At 36.7% G+C, this 23,808-nt stretch overlaps 5 protein-coding genes and 4 non-coding genes across 9 annotated transcripts; 4 read left to right on the forward strand and 5 right to left on the reverse strand.

Moving 5' to 3' along the window:
* Positions 1-655: 655 nt before the first annotated feature.
* On the reverse strand, positions 656-8,255 carry MED1 (Mediator complex subunit 1). The gene is made up of 5 exons (XM_070652735.1): positions 8,015-8,255; positions 7,660-7,897; positions 4,177-6,468; positions 3,703-3,961; positions 656-2,662 (listed from the first exon to the last, which is right to left on the reverse strand). Exons 1-5 carry the CDS (start codon positions 8,146-8,148, stop codon positions 1,935-1,937), a joined length of 3,651 nt encoding a protein of 1,216 aa, XP_070508836.1. The 5' UTR covers positions 8,149-8,255; the 3' UTR covers positions 656-1,934.
* Positions 8,256-9,047: 792 nt separating this feature from the next.
* On the forward strand, positions 9,048-9,119 carry TRNAP-UGG (transfer RNA proline (anticodon UGG)). Its single transcript has one exon. It is a non-coding gene; the product is annotated as a tRNA-Pro (tRNA).
* Positions 9,120-9,570: 451 nt separating this feature from the next.
* Positions 9,571-9,642, reverse strand: TRNAP-UGG (transfer RNA proline (anticodon UGG)). Its single transcript has one exon. It is a non-coding gene; the product is annotated as a tRNA-Pro (tRNA).
* Positions 9,643-10,146: 504 nt separating this feature from the next.
* On the forward strand, positions 10,147-12,605 carry LOC139100022 (collagenase-like). The gene is made up of 3 exons (XM_070652600.1): positions 10,147-10,478; positions 11,886-12,133; positions 12,254-12,605. Exons 1-3 carry the CDS (start codon positions 10,195-10,197, stop codon positions 12,577-12,579), a joined length of 858 nt encoding a protein of 285 aa, XP_070508701.1. The 5' UTR covers positions 10,147-10,194; the 3' UTR covers positions 12,580-12,605.
* On the forward strand, positions 11,141-11,212 carry TRNAP-UGG (transfer RNA proline (anticodon UGG)). The gene has a single exon. It is a non-coding gene; the product is annotated as a tRNA-Pro (tRNA).
* Positions 11,668-11,739, reverse strand: TRNAP-UGG (transfer RNA proline (anticodon UGG)). Its single transcript has one exon. It is a non-coding gene; the product is annotated as a tRNA-Pro (tRNA).
* Positions 12,582-14,907, reverse strand: LOC139100020 (ornithine aminotransferase, mitochondrial-like). The gene is made up of 2 exons (XM_070652598.1): positions 14,444-14,907; positions 12,582-14,250 (listed from the first exon to the last, which is right to left on the reverse strand). Exons 1-2 carry the CDS (start codon positions 14,849-14,851, stop codon positions 13,297-13,299), a joined length of 1,362 nt encoding a protein of 453 aa, XP_070508699.1. The 5' UTR covers positions 14,852-14,907; the 3' UTR covers positions 12,582-13,296.
* A 2,179-nt stretch (positions 14,908-17,086) lies between these two features.
* Positions 17,087-18,868, forward strand: Oat (Ornithine aminotransferase precursor). The gene is made up of 2 exons (XM_070652599.1): positions 17,087-17,679; positions 17,875-18,868. Exons 1-2 carry the CDS (start codon positions 17,290-17,292, stop codon positions 18,790-18,792), a joined length of 1,308 nt encoding a protein of 435 aa, XP_070508700.1. The 5' UTR covers positions 17,087-17,289; the 3' UTR covers positions 18,793-18,868.
* Positions 18,869-19,864: 996 nt separating this feature from the next.
* On the reverse strand, positions 19,865-23,720 carry LOC139100197 (cytosolic non-specific dipeptidase-like). Its single transcript, XM_070652802.1, has 4 exons — positions 23,209-23,720; positions 22,918-23,152; positions 21,628-21,769; positions 19,865-21,171 (listed from the first exon to the last, which is right to left on the reverse strand). Exons 1-4 carry the CDS (start codon positions 23,241-23,243, stop codon positions 20,153-20,155), a joined length of 1,431 nt encoding a protein of 476 aa, XP_070508903.1. The 5' UTR covers positions 23,244-23,720; the 3' UTR covers positions 19,865-20,152.
* Between the last annotated feature and the right edge of the window lie 88 nt (positions 23,721-23,808).

A 23,808-nucleotide genomic window follows, 5' to 3' on the forward strand; every position in this document is an offset into this window, starting at 1 on the left:
TTAATTTATTAATTTTATATTTTTACATTATAGATAAAAAAAAGGTGTTTTTTTGGTACCTTAAAATAGTTTTTTTGATCGGGAAGTTCAGTATTGATTTTTGAGTATCACTATGGTTGTATACAAGACTTGTATGCAAGACTTGTACACAATATTTGTATGCAAGATTTGTATGCAAGATTTTTACACAAGATTTCTATACAAGAATTGTATACAAGACCAGTTTAGATTAAGTATTTTGGTGTCCCTTTTGGACTTGAATACAAGACTTGTGTGCAATACTTGTATACAAGATTTACATACAAGACTTGCATACAAGGATTACTTACAACATTTAAATACAAGGATTTCATTCAAGGATTACGTACAAGACTTACATACAATGATTGTTTACAAGACTAACATACAAGGCTTGCATACAAGACTTGTATACAATGATTACATACAATGATTGCATACAAGACTTGCATACAACTCCATTGTTGACTATCCTCTTGTCAATTACCAATTCCGAGTTCAAAACTGTCTCTATCGACAACTTCCTATTCAGGGAGGAGAGTGTGGGGTTTTTGGGGGTGTAGGTTGACCTAGAATGTGCCACATTAGTGACCATCTGCCTGTATATCCTGAAAAATTCAATAAAAAGACACAAAAATTTTATGCAATTTTTAAATCAAATTTAATTTATTTTTAGAGTATTTTTAAAAAAATATTAATAAATTTTCAACATTTCTTCATCAACTTTTTTACAATTATTCTTAGGGACATCAACCCCGTGGGGTTCACCCCAGGAGCTCAATACCCTTCTCTTGTCAATTATCAAATACTTTTGGTTCCATCACCTTTATTATTTTTAATATTAAGTGTCAATATTTCATCTTGCTTTTCTTATGTCTAGTCTTAATTTACATGAGCTGACTGCTGATTGAGGTTAGGATTGATTGGTTGGCCGTCCCTCAATGTGCAGGCTCATCTGGGGGTTTTTGGGGGAATGTTGGGGATTTTTATTGGGAATTTTGAGGTTATGTTGAGGCTTTAACCTCAAAAATCAAAATTCTAACCTCAAAAATTGGTCAAAATCCAGATTTTTGCCCTAAATTCTCCCCCAAAACCCTCCCCGCATTTCAATCTCATTCTTAAAAAATTCCTTAAATTTTTAAATATATTTTTGTCAATTTTTCATCTTAATTTCCTCAATTTTCCTTCATAAAAACTTAATACTTTAACTTAAATGTCAAAAAAAGTTCATAAATGCATAAAAATACAATTAATCCAGGTGACATAACCTCACAATTTTTTCAGTCATCATTTATCGACAGCCCAGATACAAAAAAAGAGTTTTTTTTTACGGCAAGGCAGTTTTTAGTAAGGCATTTTACACTTTTGTGGTTAATTTTGAAGTTATTTTAGTAAATGTGGATTTGGGGGTTGTTCATAAGTGACGTCTTGATGTTAAGATGTTAAGATTGTGGATTTTAGGACTATTTAGCCTCAGTTATGTGGAAAAGTTACTTAATTGCATCATACTTAGGGTGCCCCAGGGTACACAAGGTGCCCCAGGGTACACAAAGTGTCTAAGGGTAATCCAGGTTACCCCAGGGTAATCCAGGTTACTCCAGGGTAATCTAGGATGCCCCAGGGTAATCTAGGATGCCCCAGGGTAATCTAGGATGCCCCAGGGTAATCCAGAATGCCCCAATGTAATCCAAAATGCCCCAGGGTAATTCAGGATGCCCCAAAGTACACAAGGTAGACGTCAAGACGTCATAAACGAACAAACCCTCAATCTCCCAAAAAAGAATCAATAATTATTCAAGTGTAAATGTCTTCTATTCAAATATATCACCAGGCTGTCCAGTTCCCTATTCCTATCCTACCTAACTATCATTAACCCCATCTCATACCCCATCTCAACAACCAACCCCCTCAGTTCGTCAAATGTCACTACCTATAAAATCTAAATTCAGTCCATCATCGCCATCATTAAATAAATTTGTATTAATCTGTTGACTTCCATTACCCGTCGTGTCCATGCTCATACCCATATTCATATCATTTTGTGCCCTCAAGAATGCCTGAAATTCAGCATCACCACGCATACCCGACAGCCCATCCGAATGTCCCGTCGGATTATCATAAAGATATTCGGAACTGGCACTTTTAAAAAGTTTCTTTTGTCTTTGTTGTTCCATAAACTTGTGTTGTTGTTGTTGCTGTATGCTTGTAAAAAATTTTTGTTGTTGCTGTCCAAGTTGACCGAACTGTCCCATGTCCATGGTTGGTGACGGTGCCATTGGATGACTTGGTGTTGTTGGTGCTGATCGTGGATGAATTTGATCATCGGTAAGTGGCTTATCGTCTGACTTTGCACGTGCTGATAATTTTGGAATTTGAAAGGATTTCATCAGGTCCACGCGTGGTGTTGGCGATGGAAGGTTAAGCATGTTCTTAAGCATGTCATTTGATGACGAACTGTTGCCGCTGTAGAATGGACTCATTGATGACTCCTTTTTAGATGTCTTGTTGGATTGTGATGATGATTTTGGTGATGGATGTGATGAGTTTGTGGATGGAAGTGATGATGATGAGCTGGACTTTTGATAGAGAAGCTTTTGGGATGAGTTTTTTGATGATTTTTTGGATGCTGGGCCGGATTGGACGCCTGAATGGGGAAAAATTTAGAAAAATTAGAATTGAGGAAATTTTGTGAGAAATCTAGTACAATTTGTCTCGAATCAAGTATATTTTGTAGAAATTCTTGGAAAAATCTAGTACTTTTTGTAGATAATCTAGTAAATTTTGTAGTAATTATGTGACGATCTAGAATTTTAGTAGATAATCTAGTACAAATTGTAGACAATCTAGTATACTTTTTGAGGCTAATCTAGTACATTTTGTTGCAACTTTAGCCAATTTTGTTGAAATTCTAGTATACTTATTAGTAAATCTAGTAAATTTTTTTAAATCTAGTACTTTTGAGAAAAAAAATCTAGTACATTTTGTAGAAAAATCTAATGCTTTTTGTAGGAAATCTAGTACAATATTGTACAAAATCTAGTACATTTTTGGAAAAAATCTAGTACATTTTTGTAGAAGATTTAAAACAATTTTATAGATAATCTAGTACAAATTGCAGGAAATGTAGTAAATTGAGTTGAAAATCTAGTACATTTTGTAAAATAATCTAGTACATTTGGTTGACGATCTAGTATGATTTTAGAGACAATCTAGTACATTTTGTAGAAAGTCTAGTACTTTTTGGAAATTCTAGTAAATTTTGCTAAAAATCTAGTTTTTTTAAAGGAAATCTAGTAATTTTTGTGGTGAATCTAGTACTTTTTTCTGACAATCTATTACTTTTTGTTGAAGATTTAATACAGTTTGTAAAATATCTAGTACTTTTTTGAAATTCTTGCACATTTTGGAAGACAATCTAGAAAAGTTTGTGGATAATCTGGTACATTTTGTTTGAAATCTAGTACCATTCGTAGAAAATCTAGTACAATTTTATACGCAATCTAGTACATTTTTATAAAAATCTAGTACTAACTTTTAAAAAATCTGGTGCAATTTGTTTAAAATTCTAGTACAATTTCAGATAAATCTAGTACATTTTTTAGATTTTGTGCAAAATTTCTTAAAAAATCTATTACATTCTTAAAAAAATCTAGTACAATCTAGTCAATATAATGCGATTCTTACCCGGCTTCAATCCAGTATGTTTTGGTGACTTTGACTCTGAACTCTTCTTTGTCTTATTAAATGTAATCTTAATTCCATCACTACTAGTTCCACTTGACTTAATCTGATATTCACCCTTCTTCTCACTAGGTGGTGTCATAATTGTATCAGCAATTTCCGATTTAAGTTTATCGATGACAGCATTTAATGAACTTTTACGATTCGCCTGAGCCTGTGACTGCAAAAGTGCGTTCTTCAGCCCGGCCTGCGGTGACATTGTCTGTAAGATGTGACACAAAAAATTATAAAAAAAGTAAGAAAAAAGTGAACAAATTTTGCTTTTTTTTTTTTTATTTCATGATTGAGACTCATTGACTGTATTTATTAAGTTATTTTGTGTATGTATGTACATTAAGTTCCAGTTCCAGTTACAAAATTTTGCTACTTTTTTTTTGGTTAATTATCCGAATTTTTTTAAATGAATTGACTTCTTACCTGCTGTGCCTGATCAAAATTATTCAAAAATGCCAATTCATCAATAACATCGGGAAAGTCATCAACTTTTTTGGACATGCTATGCTTAACTTTTGGACTAGAACTTGGATCAATCATTGATTCCGATAGCGGTGACTTTAATGGCTTAAAACTTGCTTGTGGCTTGCCCATCATATGACTTGGTGACTTTTTTGGTGGTGAGGAACTGAGCGAGTCACTTGACTTTTTCTTGACCATTGCTGGACTTCCCATGTCACCTTCTTCACGTTTCCGTTTCTTTTTTTTCTCAGATTTTGACTTTTCGTCTGTCGATGACTTTTTATCACTTCCTTTATAGAAAAAATTTGAATTATTTATTGGTGTTATTGTGATGGATGTCTGACCGAGCATTGATGGTGATGGTGTGGATGCATCCAAGCTTGGTGATGCTACATTCCTTTGGTTCTTAAGTGGAATTATCTCAATGTCATGGATCCTCTTTTCAGGGTTAAATGCCCCACCAGATGGGGACTGTTTAGGAGTTGGGATACGCTTTGGTGATTGGATTGGAAGTTGATGGGGTGGGGAGGGGTCATTGAACTCAAAGACATCAATCATTGACTTTGGAGTCGGCGTTGAGCTTGACTTTTGATGCATCATGACATTCTTCTTATTTGGTGCTGAACTTTCGGAACTACGTGATGAACATGGTGATATTGATGAGTTCTCATTGTGCATTAATTCGTCACTAAGGAGATTCCTTTCGGGTATCATCATTTCCTCATTCTCATCGTCTAGGTCGTAGCCCATAATACGACCGACTTTCCTGTCAAAAATGTCCACGTCATTCTCTTCCGTTCGCATCCTTTTCTCACCTTTACTGTCATTTGTCTTGAAAAATATCTCATTTTTGTTAATTCCGCAGATATCAAAGGCATTCGAGTCCTGTCCATTGCCACTAAATGAATCATCATTGTCATTACTTCCATCATCCTTCTCCAAGTCATCCTTCTTGTCTGTATTACTGGCACCATTGCTCTTTTGATCAGCAAGTCCATAAATTCCGTTGTTGAAGATCCGCTTCTGCATCCGTGCCTCATTAGCCTCATTATCCCAATATTTAAGTAGTGATCTAGTCACCATTGGAATTGAATTTGTCTTTTGTAGGACACGATTGATGTAATTTTCTAATTTTGCGTCGTATTGGAAGTCACTTCCGTTAATTTTACAGCACACTTGCTTGACATTTGTTAGGTCCAGTTCCACGGTTATCATTGTCTCTTTTGTTGGATGTTCGATGAAAATTTGAATGAAATGTAGGGACACAATGTTGACCTCAAACATGTAGCATGACTCGAGATCCTGTCGACTATTCGGACGGACACAACTGGCTATTAAGGCATTGAAAAGTGCTTGTTCCCGCAATAGCTTAATGATCCTCGTCACGTGCGACGGTTCCGTGAATTGAATTGATTTAAGGTTGAATCCAGTTAGGTCTGGATTGTCGGATATGAAGTAACAGTGAGATTGGTCAGTTAGGGACACAAACAGACCCTTTTGGGAATTTAGGTAGGATCCTTGGGACTCTATGCTGATTATTTGATTCAGAAGTGAATTTGACTCTTTTTGGACATCCATTCCAACATGATTCTCAACTTTAACGGCTGCCTTACTTCCAATATCCTCAAAAACATTCAAATTTGTGATTCGCTTGATTTGGTCGACAATATTCATGGATATTGGAAAGGATTTATTGAGTTTAAGGACAAATGTTGCAGGCAGCATTGTCGAATTTGTGCTGGTTATTGCCTGAAAATTGTAATTTCCGTCAATTTTTCCATTTTTAATCAGCAGCGGCATAATCTGTAGCTTATTTGATGGCGCAGCAGCTTCCAAATTTATCGTAACGGAACTTCCAATATTCTTTTTTATTGTTGCTGCATTCTGCAGTGCATCCAACAGCGTGTCCATCTTCTTCTGCTCTAAATTCAGCAACTCACTTGGACGGACGAAAAATGTCAATTTCATTGGATGTCCGCCACGACGTTTTGTCAACAATCCAACGGATGAACTCAAAATTATCAGTTCCGGTGGAATATTTTGCATACTTTCCATGCTGTAAATGTTCATGAGATCATTTTCGAGTGCCTGTAAGGCTATTAGTGCCTTTGATTTGATTTTTGATTCACAATTTAGTTGATAAATTGATTGAAAGCCTTCAAGTTGTTGGGTGAAGTCAATAAAGTCACCTTTGCGGAGGACTTCGACGAGATGTGGTTCTGATTCGGACTCGTTGAGGCATTCGTGATGAACCTGGGGGATGAGAATGCAGAGAAAAGAATTAGAGTTGATTTTGAGATGAATTAGTAAGGCATATTTAGGTAAAATTGGGGATATTGGTATGTAATGTTGAATTTAAAGTGAGTCTGGGTAGTTTGGGAGGTTCTATCAATCTATAAGCAATCCTTAGTGTCCAAAATTACGACAATTTGCATGAATTAGGCTGAAATCAGCAGTTACAGTATCGTCAATGCAATTTTGCAATCTACTACTGCTACAGCGACTTTACTGTGTCCCAATAAACTCAAGTTAATGAATTTAATTACTAAGAAGCACAAATCAACCTAAGGAGCTAAGCTACTAGCTTCTTATAAGCTTGAGCTTTGATTTTAGGACATAACAGTTCTAAGTTCTTATCCAAATAGCCAAAGAGCGTTCTCTCAAGAGCAGAGTAAAGCTAAAGACATGCTAACCAGCATACTTAACTAATAAATTCGATTAGAGCAGAGCTCGGTAAAGGAACATGATTGCATGTAAGGGAGCAAGGTCGACTAGAGCCTTACATGCAGTCAAATTAACTTGAGTCAATTTTTTCATACAAATCCCAAGTCTACTTGGATCTCTGAATCACAGTAAGCTCTTGAGAGCATGTGAATTGTCTAACAGGATGTATTAGAACTTATTAGAATATATTAGGACATTCAGCAACAAAAGAATCAATCAATTAAAGCAATGAAAATGCTATTTGTTTATTTTGGCTAATATGTCATGGAAATTAATGAGATTTTTTTGGATATCCAGAAATTCATGATTTAGACAGTTGCTTTATTTATCATTTTGTTGACTATGGATTACAAAGTTAGGGTTTTTCTCAGTTTTGAGTCTATTGAGACATTTTTTGAAGCCTGTGTCTCAAAACTCTAAGATTAAATGTCTACAGTCGCTGTAGATGAGTCAGCTGAACTACTCAAGTGAGTATAGAAAGTAAATTTACACTTGATTGCTGTATTAGCCAGCATAATACACATTAGGTTACCCTAGCAGACAAAGAGACCGATTTTAGGTACCGAAGTTGTTTCTCTGGACCATGAAAGTATGTCTATTGCCTGTTAGGGTAGGATACAGGCTAGATCACATCATATTTTGGCTCAAAATTGGTCATCAAGTTCAGAATTCACAAATAAATCCACAATAAGTCAAAAAACATTCAAAAAGTCAGCTCACCTTAACATCATTAACAATTCCACTTTGTGGATCCAATAGAATTTCCAAATAAAACATGTCTGACGAGATGAATAAGCTACTTGTATTACTATTTTCTGTAAATTTAAGACTCAATTGTCGTCTTGTTATCATTTCAAGTCGTTCAACTAATTGTGTTCGATTTTTTATTGTTATATTATTTTGTAAATTATCCAAAGCTGTCTGTAGTGTCTGCTTTTCAATGGCGTCGATGTTGTATCTGCAAAAAAATTTAAATTTGACATTTTTGAGTGATTTTTAGGTGAAAAAATGTGAAAATTAATTAAAAAATCCCAAAAAATTGCAAAATTTCCCAAAATTGACCCAAAAAACTCACTTTTTCTCAAGCAAACTCATCCTTGTTGCTTTTGCCAAGTCCAAAAATGTCTTTTGTGACTGTTTGGCTCTTAAAATTTCCATTAATGACTCCATACGCCACTGTTTATTCTTATCGACTGCTTGTGTTGACATTTTTGTGTCAATTGATGATTATATTGGAACTTAACACAGATTTTATAATAAAAAACTATTTTTTTTTCTACTTTGAGATTTGATTGCTGTCGTACCTAAAATTTTTTTTTAGGGAATCGCAACAACAATGGGAGGAGGAGAAAAAAGTTTTTAAATTTTTTGTGGCCGTTGGGAAAATTGAGATTTTTTGAGGATTTAATGTTGATGAATTTTTGGGTTTTGTGGAATGTTTTGGGATGCAGGGTAGTAAATTAAGATCTAGAATTGCATATTTTGTCATAATATTGATGGTTCATCTGCTGACATTGTGTTTAACATCGAAAAACTTCAAAAAATCCACAAAAATCTTCAAATTGTTTTAACAGTTTTTTGAAATTTTGAATTTATTTCAAGTGTTTTATAATAATCAGCTAACCCACAAATTGATGAAACTTAATTGCAACTAGGGTTTATTGTTTATAAACAGCAATGTTCTTCTTTCTTCAGAACAATCTGAGAATCGATGAAAATTTTACAATTTATTCATTCAAATTTTCCAATTAAAAATTGCAAAAAAATCCAAAAATTCATCAAAATTCTCAAATTAGAATCAAATTCTTCATCCTACTAAGCATGTCATCCTCCTCTCATACTCAATTTTCAATTCAATCTTAATCCTCCACCTTAACATCCAAACATAAACATAACCAACATTCAAAAACTCTTTTCACTTTTACCTGACTACAATACCTGTTACTTCATTATCTAACATGTTTACATCTGTTTACTAACTACAATCAACTGCTCAAATAGCACATTTTCTTCTCTTTGTGTTTCTTACCGTTCACTTTTAAAAGCAATAATTGTAAGTGAAATTTGAGCGATTGCAAGCATTAAAACATGTCTCAAATTGTACAAATGGCTCAATGGTCTAGTGGTATGATTCTCGCTTTGGGTGTGAGAGGCCCCGGGTTCAAATCCCGGTTGAGCCCAACTTGTCACTAATTTGAGGTTATGTGGATTTTTTTTGGTGATTTTTTTTTCAAGATTCTTGGTTCTATTTTGGTAGAATTGTGATAAATTTTGTAGATTTTTTGGATGGAAGATCTGGAAGCTGAGTGATCTAATTCTAAGAAATAGAGCATGAATCTTAAGTTACAACTTGACAAGCTTCTCAGCGAAAATAGAAACAACAAACATCAATGTGCACTTTCCTATACAATTCTAAGCAATTTAGACTATTAAAACTCAACTCAAAATTGAATTCTTGAATTGATCCTTCTGAATTAAACCTAGGGCCCATCCAAGCACCTAATACCTTGACATACACACATTATATTTAGCCAATACAAAAATAAAATCTCCCAAGAATTCCTGAATAAAAATCTCGACAAAAAATCATCAAAAAAAATAATCCACACAACCTCAAATTAGTGCCAACTTGGGCTCAACCGGGATTTGAACCCGGGGCCTCTCACACCCAAAGCGAGAATCATACCACTAGACCATTGAGCCATTTGTACAATTTGAGACATGTTTTAATGCTTGCGATCGCTCAAATTTCAATTGTAATTATTGCTTTTATTGCTTGATCAGTTGTTTGAATATTGAGCATGGCATAGCTGTGCGTTGTGTATGTTACAATGTTAATGACAGTGTTACGAATGAGGGATACCAGACCTAGACCTACAGTTTGAAGAGTTTCCTAAAATTAGATGCGCAGGCCTAGGTAGATGCAAAAAACTGCAAGTTTGCGCATATGAAATGTAGGTCTGCTGCAAGTCTGTGCATCCTGATAAATTCTAGTCCAAATTATTCTAATGACACCTTTGAATAGCACAAATTGGTTAATCGATCTGGCTCTTACCCATCACCTCAACTTTCAATAAAAAATTCACCAAATTACAGATTCAACCCTAATTGTTTTATCAAAGAGTCAATTGCCAAAAATACATGCGAATTATTTGTTATCAGTCATTAATTTAATACTTATAAAGACAGGAAGAAATTAAAGAATTTAATCAATAATTGTGATTCAGTCGTAAATAGCATTTGACATTGTTCAAAATGTTTACAAAAATTGTCGTCATTTTGTTGATGTTCCTGAAATTAATCAGATCGGAAGTAGATTTAAACACAAATGTCGTCAGGATTGACTTAAAAATTCCTGAAAATTTTGATCTAAAAGTGCCAAATTTGAGAGATTCGAGAATTTTACATGGAAACTCTGCATTTAATGGACAATTTCCATTTGCTGCCTTCCTGCAAATCCAACGCGGAAGCATAATTACATTTTGTACAGGAGCATTGATTGCTAGAAATTGGATTATTACGGCAAGGTCATGTTTTGTGTGAGTATTGAGGGGTAAGTGGATGTAGAGGGTTGACAGGGGGATATGAGGGGATAGGGTTGGATTTGAAGGTCAATTCCTCTTCCCTAGTCTTCTAAATTGTTCAATTTTTCATGAAAAATCACAAATTTATTCACAAAATTGAGCATGTTTAATCATATCAGTGATGGACAACCTTTTATTAGGTGTGGCACACCTTGGTGGTCAGCCTCGACCGAAACCGAAAATAGCATAAGCTTCAATGACATTTCCTCAGATTTTCGGTCTAAAACTAGTGTGCCGTGGCTCACATGTTGTCCATCACTGAATTATATTGATTGAGTTTACTCTTGAATACACCCATTGTCTATTAGGGAGACTAGAGACTCCCAAATGCTCAGTTTGGAATAATTTTGCCAAAATTCTCGATCATTAACATCAAGAACCCTTCCTTAAACTTAGATTCACTCCATAACCAACCAATACCTCTCAAATTCCTCAAAACTCAAACCATCACCTCAAGCCTATCGCACAACATTTGAACAAGTGTTTTACAAGCTTCAAACAACATCTTGTCTTCTTTTTTTGTCTTTCTTACCGTTCACTTTATAAAGCAATAAGAGCAATTGTAATAGAAATTTGAGCGATCGCGAGCATTAAAACATGTCTCAAATTGTACAAATGGCTCAATGGTCTAGTGGTATGATTCTCGCTTTGGGTGTGAGAGGCCCCGGGTTCAAATCCCGGTTGAGCCCAACTTGTAACTAATTTGAGGTTATGTGGATTATTTTTTTTTGACAGAAATTCTTTTTGGGAATTTTATTGAGGAATTCTTGAGAAATTTTTTTGTACTAAGACATAAGGATGTGTCTATGATGATGTATTAGGTGTATGGATAGGACCTAGGTTCAATTTGGAATGTTCGATTCAAGAATACAATTTGAAGCATTTGTGTTGCGTTTTGATGCTTACAAATGCACGGTAAATCACACATTGATGTTGATTCTTTCAATTCTTACTAATAAGCTTCAGTTGTTACTGCTGTAATTTAAGATCCATCCCCAATATCCAGCATCTCGATCACTCAGCTTCCAGACCTCCCATTCAAAAAATCACCAAACTCATCAAAATTCTACCAAAAGAGAACTATGAATTTAGACAAAAAATCATCAAAAAAATAATCCACATAACCTCAAATTAGTGCCAACTTGGGCTCAACCGGGATTTGAACCCGGGGCCTCTCACACCCAAAGCGAGAATCATACCACTAGACCATTGAGCCATTTGTACAATTTGAGACATGTTTACATGCTTGCGATCGCTCAAATTTCAGCTGTATATCTTGCTTAGTGATCAGTTTGTGTAGTTCATGGAATTATTCATACTTATATGAATGTTTGGGTATTAAATATCACTTTGCAATTTCAGCATAAATCCAAACTCACCAGCCGACAGTCTATTAGCATTTCTCGGATCAAATGACATGGCAAGCACAGCAATGCTCAGTTCATTTGCAGATCAAGGAGCATTTTTCAATAATCCTGACGGAATCAACCCAAATATCGCTTTATTCAGGCTTGAGAATGAGATGCCAGAGACAAGCTTAATTAGGACAATTAGGTTGCCGAGACTGGTTGATGAACATTTTGGATTTGATGACTTTAACATCACAACACGTAAGAGGAGATTGTTTGGAGGTTATGGGACGGTTAGGGTTGCTGACCTCCCTGAACAGCCCCTGACCAACCCCCTTTGTTCCAACTTAATAACCTAAATGTTTTCCATTTTCTTTACAGTCGGCTGGGGTCGTCTATCCAACAACTCATTCCCACGTCTCCTACAATTTGCCAACTTCCGCATCCTAGCTGTTCATCTCTGCTTTTGGAATCAAAATTTCCGGACATTTGACTTTTGCAGTCAACATCAAACCTTACTGTCAATGACAGATACGGAACGTGATATTGGCGGTCCATCAGTGATTGTTGAGAATGACGGACAAGTGACATTAATTGGAATTACTTCAGATGTGATGAATTTACCAAATGGACCGGCTGTTAGTTCAGTAAGAGTATCGAGCTATTTGAGGTTTATTAATGCCAATACAGGAATACCATTTAGATAAAATTGGATGAAAAATGTGAGCAAAAATTGAGATGGGGGCTGTTCAGTTGTGACGTAATGGTTTGGAACCCTTCAAAGGGCTCCAGAGTGCATTGAGGGAAAGAAGGGCATCTTCCGAGGAGGAAGGGTGCCTTGTCGGGAATAGAGGTGCATTAAGTGGAGGAAAGGCACTTTGGAGAGAGAAAGGACACCTTGGGGGTAAGATGGGCGCCTTGGGAAAGAAGAAGGGTGCCTTTAGGGGAGGAAGGACGTCTTGGGGGAGAAAGAGCGTCTTTGGGCAAAGAAAGGCGCTTTGGGCTGAAGAAGAGTGCCTTGGGAGGAGGAAGGGCGCCTCGAGGGGAAGAAGGGCGCCTTGAAGGGAAGAATGGCTCCTTGTAGGGATGAAGGGCGCATTGGGGGCTGGAATATTGCCTTGGGGGAATGAATGGCGCTTTTGGGGGGAGGAAGGGCTCATTGGGGGGAGAAAGAGCGCCTCGGGGGGAGGATGAGCGCCTTGAGGGGAGGAAGGGCGCCTTGAGGGGATCGAATGGCGCTTTAAGAGGAAGGAAGGCTGCATTGGGAAAAGGAAAGGCGCCTTGAGGAGAAGAAGGGCACCTTGAGGATAGCAAGGGAGCTTTTGGGCCAAGAAGGAAGCTCTAAATGGCAAGAAAGACCACGTTACATCACAATTGAACGACCCCCTTCAGGAATTTTTCATTTATTCAACAAACTTTAACATTTACAGCACAGATTTAACAACAATATCACTCAATTCCTTTTTTACTTCCTCAACAGTCTTCCTAAAAATCTCAATTGACTCCTTAATTTGTTCCTCATTGATCACTAAAGGTGGTGCAAGTCTGACTATATTTCCATGTGATGGTCTTGTCAGAAGTCCATTTTTCATCAATTTCATGCAGAATTCAAAGGAATCGACATGTCTATTAAGTACAATTGCATTCATAAGTCCTTTACCGCGATATAAATGCACGATTCCTTTGTCAAGTTCACTGAGTCCTTTACGGAATATTTGTCCCATTTTTTCAGCATTTTCAGCAAGTTTTTCATCCTCAATGACTTTTAAGGCAGTCATGGCTACTCTTGCAGCTAGCGGATTTCCACTAAAAGTTGATCCATGTGTTCCAGGCTCAATTACATCCATAATATGACGATCAGCTAGGACTGCCGATATTGGATAGACTCCACCTCCTAAAGACTTCCCAAGGACCACAATGTCGGGTCTGACATTCTCATGATCAACACAAAGTCTCCTTCCAGTTCTTCCCAAACCAGCTTGTATCTCATCATCAATATACAGCACATTATACTTCGTACACAGCTCTCTAACCTTCCTCAAATATCCATCACTAGGCACAATAGCTCCTGCATCTCCCTGAATAGGCTCAGCCATAAATGCACAAACATTTGGATCCTTCAGTTCAGCTTCAAGTCTTTCAATATTATCATATGGAATGTTGACAAAACCAGGCACAAATGGTCCATAATTATCATAAGCTGTTGGATCTGTTGAGGCTGAAACAGCTGCAATTGAACGTCCCCAAAAGTTATTCTCACAAAAGATGATTTTGGCTTGATTTGATGGAATTTTCTTGACTTTATAGCCCCATTTGCGGGCAAGTTTGATTGATGATTCGGCAGCTTCGACACCGGTGTTCATTGGGAGCATTGCTTCCTGTGGAATGGATGTTGAGTTAGTATTTGGGATGGGAGAGGATATGGGGATGTTCGGGAGTTACGTGAAGCTTGTGGGGGACTTGACAAGTGGGTACGGTTAAGGCTACTGAGTCCCACATTTAGGACATGATTCATAACAGGCAGTAAGTCCAAGCCTCGTAACTCCCGAACAATCCCCACCCAATACTTACATATCCAAACAATTTAGTCAAAAATTCAGCATATTCAGCCAGTATATCGCTATGAAAGGTACGCGACGTTTGATGAAGGATCGAGGCTTGATCAGTCAATGCTTTGACAATTTTAGGATGACAATGTCCTTGATTGACACTTGTAAATCCACTGAGAAAGTCATAATATCGATTGCCGTCCACGTCATATAGATGCACACCCTCACCCCGGCATATAACAACTGGCATCGGTGAGTAGTTATGGCAAGTGACGAGCTTTTCGCGGTTGATGATTTCAGTGGATTTTGATGGACATTTGGGATTTTTTGAAGGATATATGTGAGATTCATCGACTGCTGGACTTGATTTTTGATCCTTTTTATCCCCAAAATCCTCAAAAATCACCAAATTTATCTCAAATTTTGACATTTTATCCACAAAAAAGGAACACAAAAAGTCGATGTTTAATTCACAAAATTTATCAGACAACTGACGATTCTGCAGAATTTGATGACGAGATCACTTAGTGGCTATAAACCATCAAAACAGCAAAAAATCATCTCATTTAGTCACGTTTGTACGTTTTTTTTGGCTAATGAATTACTTAACACCAAAAAGTAGTGGATTTTGTCTGGCGAACCTGATTCGCATTTTCGGAATCAGAGACAATAAATGCTAATAATGTGATAAAAATCAGTTGTTAATCGGAGGTGCTAAAAATGAGGATTTTATGATGTTTGAATTGAATTTTGAATATTTTTATGATTATCTGCACTATTAAGAATATGATTTTTGCGAAGATATGGATGTTTTTGGACATTAATCATCAAATAAATAAGGCTTGCTTACTTCCTTGGCTGACCGTGCTGATCAACTGTAACCCGTGGCATCTTGTAGATGCTGTCAGAAGCTGGCATATCGTAGGGGTCGACTTGCCAATTTACAATGTCAACTTCAACATTATTTCATTCAACAGCTTCTTTTCAAGAGTTTTTAGGTCGCTTCCGCGCACCTAAATCTGCATAAATCTGCTAAATCCACTTTTGCCATCTACAAAATCAGACTAACCCAGCATCTCTCATATTTTGCGTAATACGCCACTAACGACCCCTTTTCCTCATTCAATCCCTCAGTCACTCTCAGTCTAAAGCAGTGTTGGGCAACCTGAGTGTCGCGGTACACCACGGTATGCCGTTTGCGGTTTTAATCGAGGTTTACTACCAAGATGTGCAGCGAAAAATACAAGGTTGCTCAGCATTGCTCTAAATATTCAGTTCCAAAATAAATATGTTCATCAGACACGCTTAACTGAACGGTCCTTAACCACATGCATATGATGAACAGCATAGCATTTACTCCATACATGCATCAACTTTATTCATCATAGAACTCATAAATACTAATCAATGAATGAATAGATTTCATTCTTATTTTATTTCTTCTCATTTATCTTATCAGTCAGTCGTTGATGTAATGAAAAGTGTTAGTATTGTGATTAAAGATAAGGTTTATGACTCTTTGTCATAACTAGAATAATAATATGAATGAACTAAATATTATTGCAAAATACAAAACTAGTTAATAGACACTATCAGTATATTCGTCATTATGATTGTTCTTGTTTATGCTTAATAGTAATGATTGAATAATATTGAAATTAAGCCTTTGTATGCACGAATAGCACAAATTGGTTTATTGATCAAAAATCAGCTTAGATGGTGTGAGTAAGGCTTAGAGTTGGATTCGAACCAAATTCGACACCATGTTAGAGTCACACATTCCGAACATTCTGAAATGACAAAAGTTCCCAAAGGATTGATTCGACTTTGGACATTTTTTCAGGCAATTGGCCCACTTGCGCTTTAGCAAAGGAAGTAAGTAAGCAGAGAATCATTCTGGCCTGAGATCTGAGGTCAGAATCTCTTAGGATGTAATCTTAGATCTCTTGGAAATGAATTTGGATCACTTAGCTGGCTAATTTCATTCGATATATATTAACACGTATTAGGGAATGACTAATGAAGACAAAGCTTTTGCAGTTATCTTAATGAGTTGAGAGTGAACATGTATAGTAATTATTAGTGATGCTTGTTCTTCAGAAAAGATTAGACAGCATGGAAAATATTGAACAAACGGAAATAAATTCCCAAAAAACAACTTCAATGTATTTGTCAATGAACCTTCAGTAATAATCAAATTCAGAGTTGGTAGGACTTGGGGAGTTCAGACTAGATTTTCCCGAAGTGTCGGCTCTGACTAATTTGCGAGACAGCGACTATGACTGGGAACGAGACCGAAAACAAGGGAATTAATTGACAAATATTCGATATTTTCGATGAATATTGAGACCGAGAATGAGAGTCTTGAGCTTGGCCTCCAGAACTGTTATTCGAATTCCAAAAGTACATAAAGGCATCTCCTCTGGAGTTTATACTAGTTCCAAGAAAAATCTAAATCTACTTCCTACTTCATTAATTTCAATTACTCTAAAAAAGCCAAAAATTATTCAATTGACTATATCAAATCATATCAAGGTACTATACTTAAATGAGAGATTCCCAAATCTCAAATTCATATCCAATCTGAGAGCGACTGCAAAAAAACTACAAAACTTGATAAAATTCTCTCATTTCCTGGAAATTACTCAAAAATGCTCTCTCACAGAAAATTAAGTCAAAGAAGGAACACAAAGAAGTTCTCTCGCAAATTCACATTTTGTGCTGCTCAGTATTGATTCTTACGTTACTTACTTCAGTTGACTGAAACAAGACTCGATTCCGAGACATTTTTAAACGTGTTTTTGTGTGTCTAAAAATAGAAATTTTATTTTCACGGCGTTTCCAACAAAATAACTCAAAATTTCAATCATGTCCCAAGCTAAAGTTCTATCGCATCTCCTCAAACTTCAAAGTCGTGGCATATCCACAACACCAAACATTCTCGGTCACTACAACATTGACTCACTGCCACCAAAATCCCGTGAAATTATTAAACGCGAGAGGCTCGTCACATGCAATAATTATTCAGCACTGCCAGCTGTTTTGTGTAAGGGCGAAGGCGTTTATTTGTATGATGTGGACGGAAAGAAATATTTTGATTATTTGAGTGGATATTCAAGTGTAAATCAAGGTCATTGTCATCCAAAAATTGTTGATGCTTTGATTAAGCAAGTCACGGTACTGCATCATACGTCGCGGGCATTTCATAGTGACTTACTGGTTGAATATGCTGAATTTTTGACTAAATTGTTTGGATATGTAAGTATTGGGTGGGGATTGTTCGGGAATTACGTGGCTTGACTTACTGCCTGTCATGAATCATGTCCTAAATGTGGGACTCAGTAGCTCCAACCCTACCCCCTTGTCAGGACCTCCACAAGCTTTACGTAACCCCCAAAAATCCCTCATACCCTCCACCACCCCAAATACTAACTCAACATCCATTTCCCACAGGAAGCAATGCTCCCAATGAACACCGGTGTCGAAGCTGCCGAATCATCAATCAAACTTGCCCGCAAATGGGGCTATAAAGTCAAGAAAATTCCATCAAATCAAGCCAAAATCATCTTTTGTGAGAATAACTTTTGGGGACGTTCAATTGCAGCTGTTTCAGCCTCAACAGATCCAACAGCATATGATAATTATGGACCATTTGTGCCTGGATTTGTTAACATTCCATATGATAATATTGAAAGACTTGAAGCTGAACTGAAGGATCCAAATGTTTGTGCTTTTATGGCTGAGCCAATTCAGGGTGAGGCAGGTGTTGTGGTTCCTAGTGATGGATATTTGAAGAAGGTTCGTGAATTGTGTACGAAATACAATGTGCTGTACATCGCTGATGAGATTCAGACTGGACTTGGCCGAACTGGACGAAGACTTTGTGTTGATCATGAGAATGTCAGACCTGATGTTGTTGTCCTTGGAAAGGCACTAAGTGGTGGAGTCTATCCAATATCGGCAGTACTTGCTGATCGTCATATTATGGATGTAATTGAGCCTGGAACCCATGGATCAACATACGGTGGAAATCCATTAGCAGCTAAAGTAGCCATTGCAGCACTGACTGTCCTCGAGGAGGAAAAACTTGCTGAAAATGCTGAAAAAATGGGTAAAATCCTCCGTGCAGGACTCAGTGACCTTGACAAAGACATTGTCATATCCAATCGCGGTAAAGGACTTCTCAATGCCATCGAAATCAACAACAATCGTGTCGATGCATTTGACTTGTGCCTTAAATTAAAGGAAAATGGATTATTGTCTAAGCCAACACATGATAACATATTGAGACTTGCGCCACCGCTTATTATCACCGAGACGCAAATTCATGAATCTCTTGAGATTATCAGAAAGACTTTAAAGGAGGTTTAAAGTGTGACTTGACATTTCCTTTGTTTTATATATCATCAAGTGCTGTACAATAAAAAAATGCATTTTTTATTCCTTATCTTTAAGCTGTTTTTTTGTTGGTTCCTTTTGTTGTCAATTGCAATTTTGTACCTTACTACGTGTGTCGGATCAAAAGGGTGGTGCGATATAGCTGTTTAATGATAAAAACTTGTTTTTAAGCTGATAAGAGGAACTACTGAGAGATAGCAAAAAGAGCTGCGACATTCCATACGCAACATAAAAATTAACGAATGTTTGTTTTTGTCATTAACAGATTTAGATATAGAATGTAGATAAAAAATTAGAGGTGTGTTATGATAAGTAAGTAATTTTGAGACCCAAGCGGCTTAGTATCGTACAGACAATGAACATACTCTATTAAATGAGCATGCTATTGTCTATAATTGAGAATGTTCAATTTTATGAGGATACCAGTGATTCCAACTACGCATAATAAAGATAATAGCAACATCGGATCTTACTGTATATACAGTAATATAACGACTCCCTAGTGAACTCATTGTGCTTCACTCAGGAGATTTATTGACTGATTAGCATCTTAGAGACCGGTACAGATTAATGTACTGATATACAAACCTTCAAAAAGTAATGGATAGGACTTATGTCTTTTGATGTCTGCCATCCGCCCACTTTGATACGCCGTTGATTTCGATTTTGGTGCAGCTAAAGATTGGTCTTTAATTGTTGGCTGCTTAACGGGTTGTTCAGATCAATTGCAGTCCATGAGCTGCCATAGATGTCTCCTGGCTCAATCGCTTGCTATCGTCTGGCAATTATCAAATGCAATAAAATATTATCGCTATTAACAGCTTCATGCTTCTTTTCATGCGTTCTTAAGGCTTTCTTGTGCTGTTTTCTCATCAATAAATTCAACTTATAGATCCTGTTCTAAAGAGCTTATGCAGTTCTTCTAAGAATACAGTAGCCAACAGACACAATAGAGTCTGTTAATCTTAATGGATCTATTGTAATACTTACACGCATTAGTAACAAAAATCATCATTTTAATGCATTACAAAATAATTTATTTAAATAGAATTTATAACATTAATTTCCATACATTTTACAATTTAATCATAAGAGGGTTCTTGAGACTGAGAACAAGACCCATTTAGACCTGACAAGACTCATTTAGTCTTGACTATGCATTCTCGAAATCCTGATCCCGTTAGCGAGAAAGCATAGTCTTGACATGACTTATGCAGTCTTTATTAGATCCATGTAGTCTCAATCTCAGTCTCAGTCTCAATCTCAACAATTCATCCTTAATAAGACATCAACTAAACCCCCCATTAATCACATTAAAGCCAGTCTTCATTAATCACAATATCTTCGACAATTCATACAAATAAGCACCAAGTACTTTAGATCCTTCAATAAAATTCCTCTCATTAATCTTTTCATTTTGTGAATGAGCACCATCATCACCACATCCAATTGGCAGCAACAAGACATTCTTGCCTGTCACTTCCTGGAAAGTCAATGTCACAGGAATTGTACTTCCTTCCCTTATGAGATTCGGTTCCACACCATAAACATGTTCAGTCGCTCGTATGGCTGCTTGGAAGTTGTGATTGTTTGGATTCTCGGTAAATGCCCGAACGCCATGTGACATTTGACATTTCATGACATTTGGTGAGCCTGATTCCTTGAATTTTTTCGTCAAATAGTCAACGACAAGTGCCTCAATCTTATTTGGATCTTGATTTGGTACCAGACGGATGCTGAACTTGCCGGTGACTTTTCCAGGTATTACAGTCTTTTGTCCAGGCTTACAGTGTGCGCCGCTAATGCCGTGGATGGACAGCGCCGGGAATCTCCAACGATGTTGCAGCAAGTCCTTCTTATTTTCATAAAGTAGCCTTCCGGGTGCGCCAATAGACTTCTTATAGTCATTGACATCAAATACAATTTTCTCATAAATTTTGTCCTCATCAGGCTTGACAGGCTCAACATCATCATACACACCAGGCACAAGAATTTTTCCATTTACATCCACAAGTTGGCTCATTAAGTTAAATAAGTCAGTCATAGCTTCATATACAGTTCCACCATAAACACCTGAATGCATATCCATTTTGGCACATTCTATGTCCAGGTTAAAGTGAGCAAGTCCACGCAAGCCGTACGTAACACACGGATAGTTCCCAAGCCAACGGCTGTCAGTTATGCAGGCATAATCTACATCATCAAACCACCGTCTCATTGACATTAGGCACTTGTGGAGTCCAATACTTCCACTCTCTTCCATACCTTCAAAGACAAACTTTATGTTGACTGGAATTGTAAGGTTTTGACGTTGATAGGCTTCGATTGCATTTAACCAGCATAGGATGGGACCTAAAATGAGATTGAGAAGGATTAGAATGTTTAATGATGTTCAGGTGCCTTCACATTAGGCAGGTGGCTTGACATTCAGAATTCTAAGCTTCAGATGCCTTTACAGAGGAATTTTCCAGTTCAGGTGCCTTTACATTTGAATTTTCAAGTCAATGTGCCTTCACATATGAATTTTTGATGTTCAGGTGCCTTCAAATTAGATCTAAAGCTACATGTTCCTTGACAGTTGAATTTCAAGTTTCAGGTGCCTTCACACTACAGTTCTAAAGTTCAGTTGACTTCACATTAAATTTTTTTCATTTCAGGTGTCTTCACACTAGAATATTTGATGTCCAGCTGCCTTCACACTACAGTTTTTTAAGTTCAGGTGCCTTCACACTAGAATTTTTGACATTCAGCTGCCTTCACACTAGTCTTATTAAGTTCAGGCACCTTCACACTACAGCCATTTCTTACCTTTGTCATCTGATGATCCTCTCCCATACAATTTTCCATCTTTTGGTGTTAGTACAAATGGATCTGTATCCCATCCGTCTTCAACGGCTGCTGGTTGTACATCAAGATGACCATAGACTAGGACTGTCTTCTTTGCTGGATCCTAAAGGGGAAGGAAATGGAATTAATTTAATTAAATGATGGAAATTGTGACTTAATTGAGAGTATTGAGGGGGATTCTGATGGAGATTGTGGTAGTTTCATGTAAAAAGCGACTAAGTCCATGCAATTCAGTTTCTTAGTGCCTTTGAGTGCTGCATCCTCAACTTTTCCCAAAAATTCCCTAAAATTCATCAATACAGCACATGTTCCATCTCCAAAAACCCAAAAACAACCAGCTGAATAAGCAGCACATGTTGTTAAACTTTATTAATTGCCACACTCGCCGTAATGATAATGGAAAAATACAAATGACGTAATTTAATATGGTCTGTACTGTATTGGATGTCTATGCAATGTGCTTGCGGTTTTTTTGGGTGATAAAAGCTAAATTTCTGATAAGATGTTCAATTATTTTCATTGTTTCTGCAGTTGATAGAGTTATTAATGATATTCAGGTATGAAACCGACAGTTATGGACACTTTATGGATGAAAGATTGATAATCACTTCCGCATATGATTTATTATGACATTTTATAATCTTTTATACTAGAAAATAAACTGGTCAATTGGAAGTGATTATCTGGTTGTGTAAAGAAAGTTGTGGGGCTGTACATCAGGCATGGGAACTGAATTTTGATTTCTGAGTTCAGGTGCCTTCACATTAAATCATATTTTCAGGTGCCTTCACACTAGAGTCACTAGATTCAGGTGCCTTCACTCTAGAGTCACTAGATTCAGGTGCCTTCACTCTAGAGTCACTAGATTCAGGTGCCTTCACACTAGAGTCACTAGATTCAGGTGCCTTTACACTAGAGTCACTAGATTCAGGTGCCTTCACACTAGAGTCACTAGATTCAGGTGCCTTCACTCTAGAGTCACTAGATTCAGGTGACTTCACACTAGAGTCACTAGATTCAGGTGCCTTCACACTAGACACGTTCATTGCACTTGATACACAATATTTGCATGCTTAACAAAACTTAAACTTCATATTTCCTTGTACAATACAAAATACTGAGTCATTCACATACCGCAAACTGACAATAAATAAAAAAATATAAAGCATGAACTCAATCTCAGTCATATTGAGGCAGGTCAATAAAACCTTTCCGATTAATCCGTATGAATATGCAAAAATTTTAACTCACATTTCCGAGTGTTCCGGTCAAAATATTTGGCAATTTGATCTTAGTTCCATCAGGTAAATCCTGACTTCCGATGTCAACTTGTTTACAGGATATGTTCAGCACTTCCATTTTATGTTGTGCCCAGTCAATCATTCGTTGACATTCGGTGCGGGTGTGGGGCCATGCACTTACTGACTTTATGGCCACAGCTTCAATTAGGGTCTCGATGAAGTTGACCTTATTGTTATCGATGTAGCTGCAATAAGACTGAATTAGATGAAAATAGTTTATAAATGTGCAGGCTGCACTTACGCAAATAATTTACTCAGAGAATCCGGTAAGTTCATTTTTTTTATTTTTTTTTCTCAGTGCCTGCACAACGCTCAAGTCTCAATTCGTCATATGATAAAAGCGAACTAAATTCAATTTCTAGTGAGAAACGTCTTTTTGTTGTTTATATTTATAGTCAACTTAGTGGGGTGTGTGAGTAAATTATGTCACAAGGTCTTGATATGCTGGTTTTGGACTTGATTTGTTGCTTTGGGGGGATTAACTGACTTGTTTGTAAGCGCTCAACTTTACTGTCATTTGCAAAATTTCTATGGTTTTAATATATGCGCACAATCTGGTGATAATTTCGTACTATCTGACAATAAACACAAAATAAATTGTTCGATTTGCGCATTATCTGAATGCAGTTAAGTATTATCTGAATAAATTTAAGTGTTATCTGAAAAACATTTTGCGTGTTATCTGAAATTAAATGCGTACTATCTAGACACACTCGCGTATTATCTGAAAAGATTTGCATACTGTATTGACATATTTGAACTTTTATGCGTATTATTTGAATGTGTATGCGTATTATATAAAAGTAAAAAAAATTCAATTGAATTATTTTCAATAAAAATC

The sequence above is a fragment of the Chironomus tepperi genome, unplaced genomic scaffold (assembly GCF_022539635.2).
Source record: "Chironomus tepperi strain 1889 unplaced genomic scaffold, CSIRO-AGI_Ctep_v1 contig_58, whole genome shotgun sequence".
In the NCBI taxonomy this organism is placed as follows: Eukaryota; Metazoa; Arthropoda; class Insecta; order Diptera; family Chironomidae; genus Chironomus; species Chironomus tepperi.

Excerpts from the sequence above, each read along its gene's own strand:
- LOC139100020 (XM_070652598.1), bottom strand. The coding sequence starts at position 14,851 with ATGTCAAAATTTGAGATAAATTTGGTGATTTTTGAGGATTTTGGGGAT. Across the intron at positions 14,251-14,443 it reads TGACTAAATTGTTTGGATAT|GAAGCAATGCTCCCAATGAA; the intron begins GTAAGTATTGGG and ends TCCATTCCACAG.
- LOC139100022 (XM_070652600.1), top strand. The coding sequence starts at position 10,195 with ATGTTTACAAAAATTGTCGTCATTTTGTTGATGTTCCTGAAATTAATC. Across the intron at positions 10,479-11,885 it reads ACGGCAAGGTCATGTTTTGT|CATAAATCCAAACTCACCAG; the intron begins GTGAGTATTGAG and ends TTGCAATTTCAG. Across the intron at positions 12,134-12,253 it reads TGACTTTAACATCACAACAC|TCGGCTGGGGTCGTCTATCC; the intron begins GTAAGAGGAGAT and ends TTTTCTTTACAG.
- LOC139100197 (XM_070652802.1), bottom strand. The coding sequence starts at position 23,243 with ATGAACTTACCGGATTCTCTGAGTAAATTATTTGC. Across the intron at positions 23,153-23,208 it reads TCTCTGAGTAAATTATTTGC|CTACATCGATAACAATAAGG; the intron begins GTAAGTGCAGCC and ends GTCTTATTGCAG. Across the intron at positions 21,770-22,917 it reads TGACCGGAACACTCGGAAAT|GATCCAGCAAAGAAGACAGT; the intron begins GTGAGTTAAAAT and ends CTTCCCCTTTAG.
- MED1 (XM_070652735.1), bottom strand. The coding sequence starts at position 8,148 with ATGTCAACACAAGCAGTCGATAAGAATAAACAGTGGCGTATGGAGTCA. Across the intron at positions 6,469-7,659 it reads GAATTGTTAATGATGTTAAG|GTTCATCACGAATGCCTCAA; the intron begins GTGAGCTGACTT and ends CTCATCCCCCAG. Across the intron at positions 3,962-4,176 it reads ATTTTGATCAGGCACAGCAG|ACAATGTCACCGCAGGCCGG; the intron begins GTAAGAAGTCAA and ends CACATCTTACAG.
- Oat (XM_070652599.1), top strand. The coding sequence starts at position 17,290 with ATGTCCCAAGCTAAAGTTCTATCGCATCTCCTCAAACTTCAAAGTCGT. Across the intron at positions 17,680-17,874 it reads TGACTAAATTGTTTGGATAT|GAAGCAATGCTCCCAATGAA; the intron begins GTAAGTATTGGG and ends CATTTCCCACAG.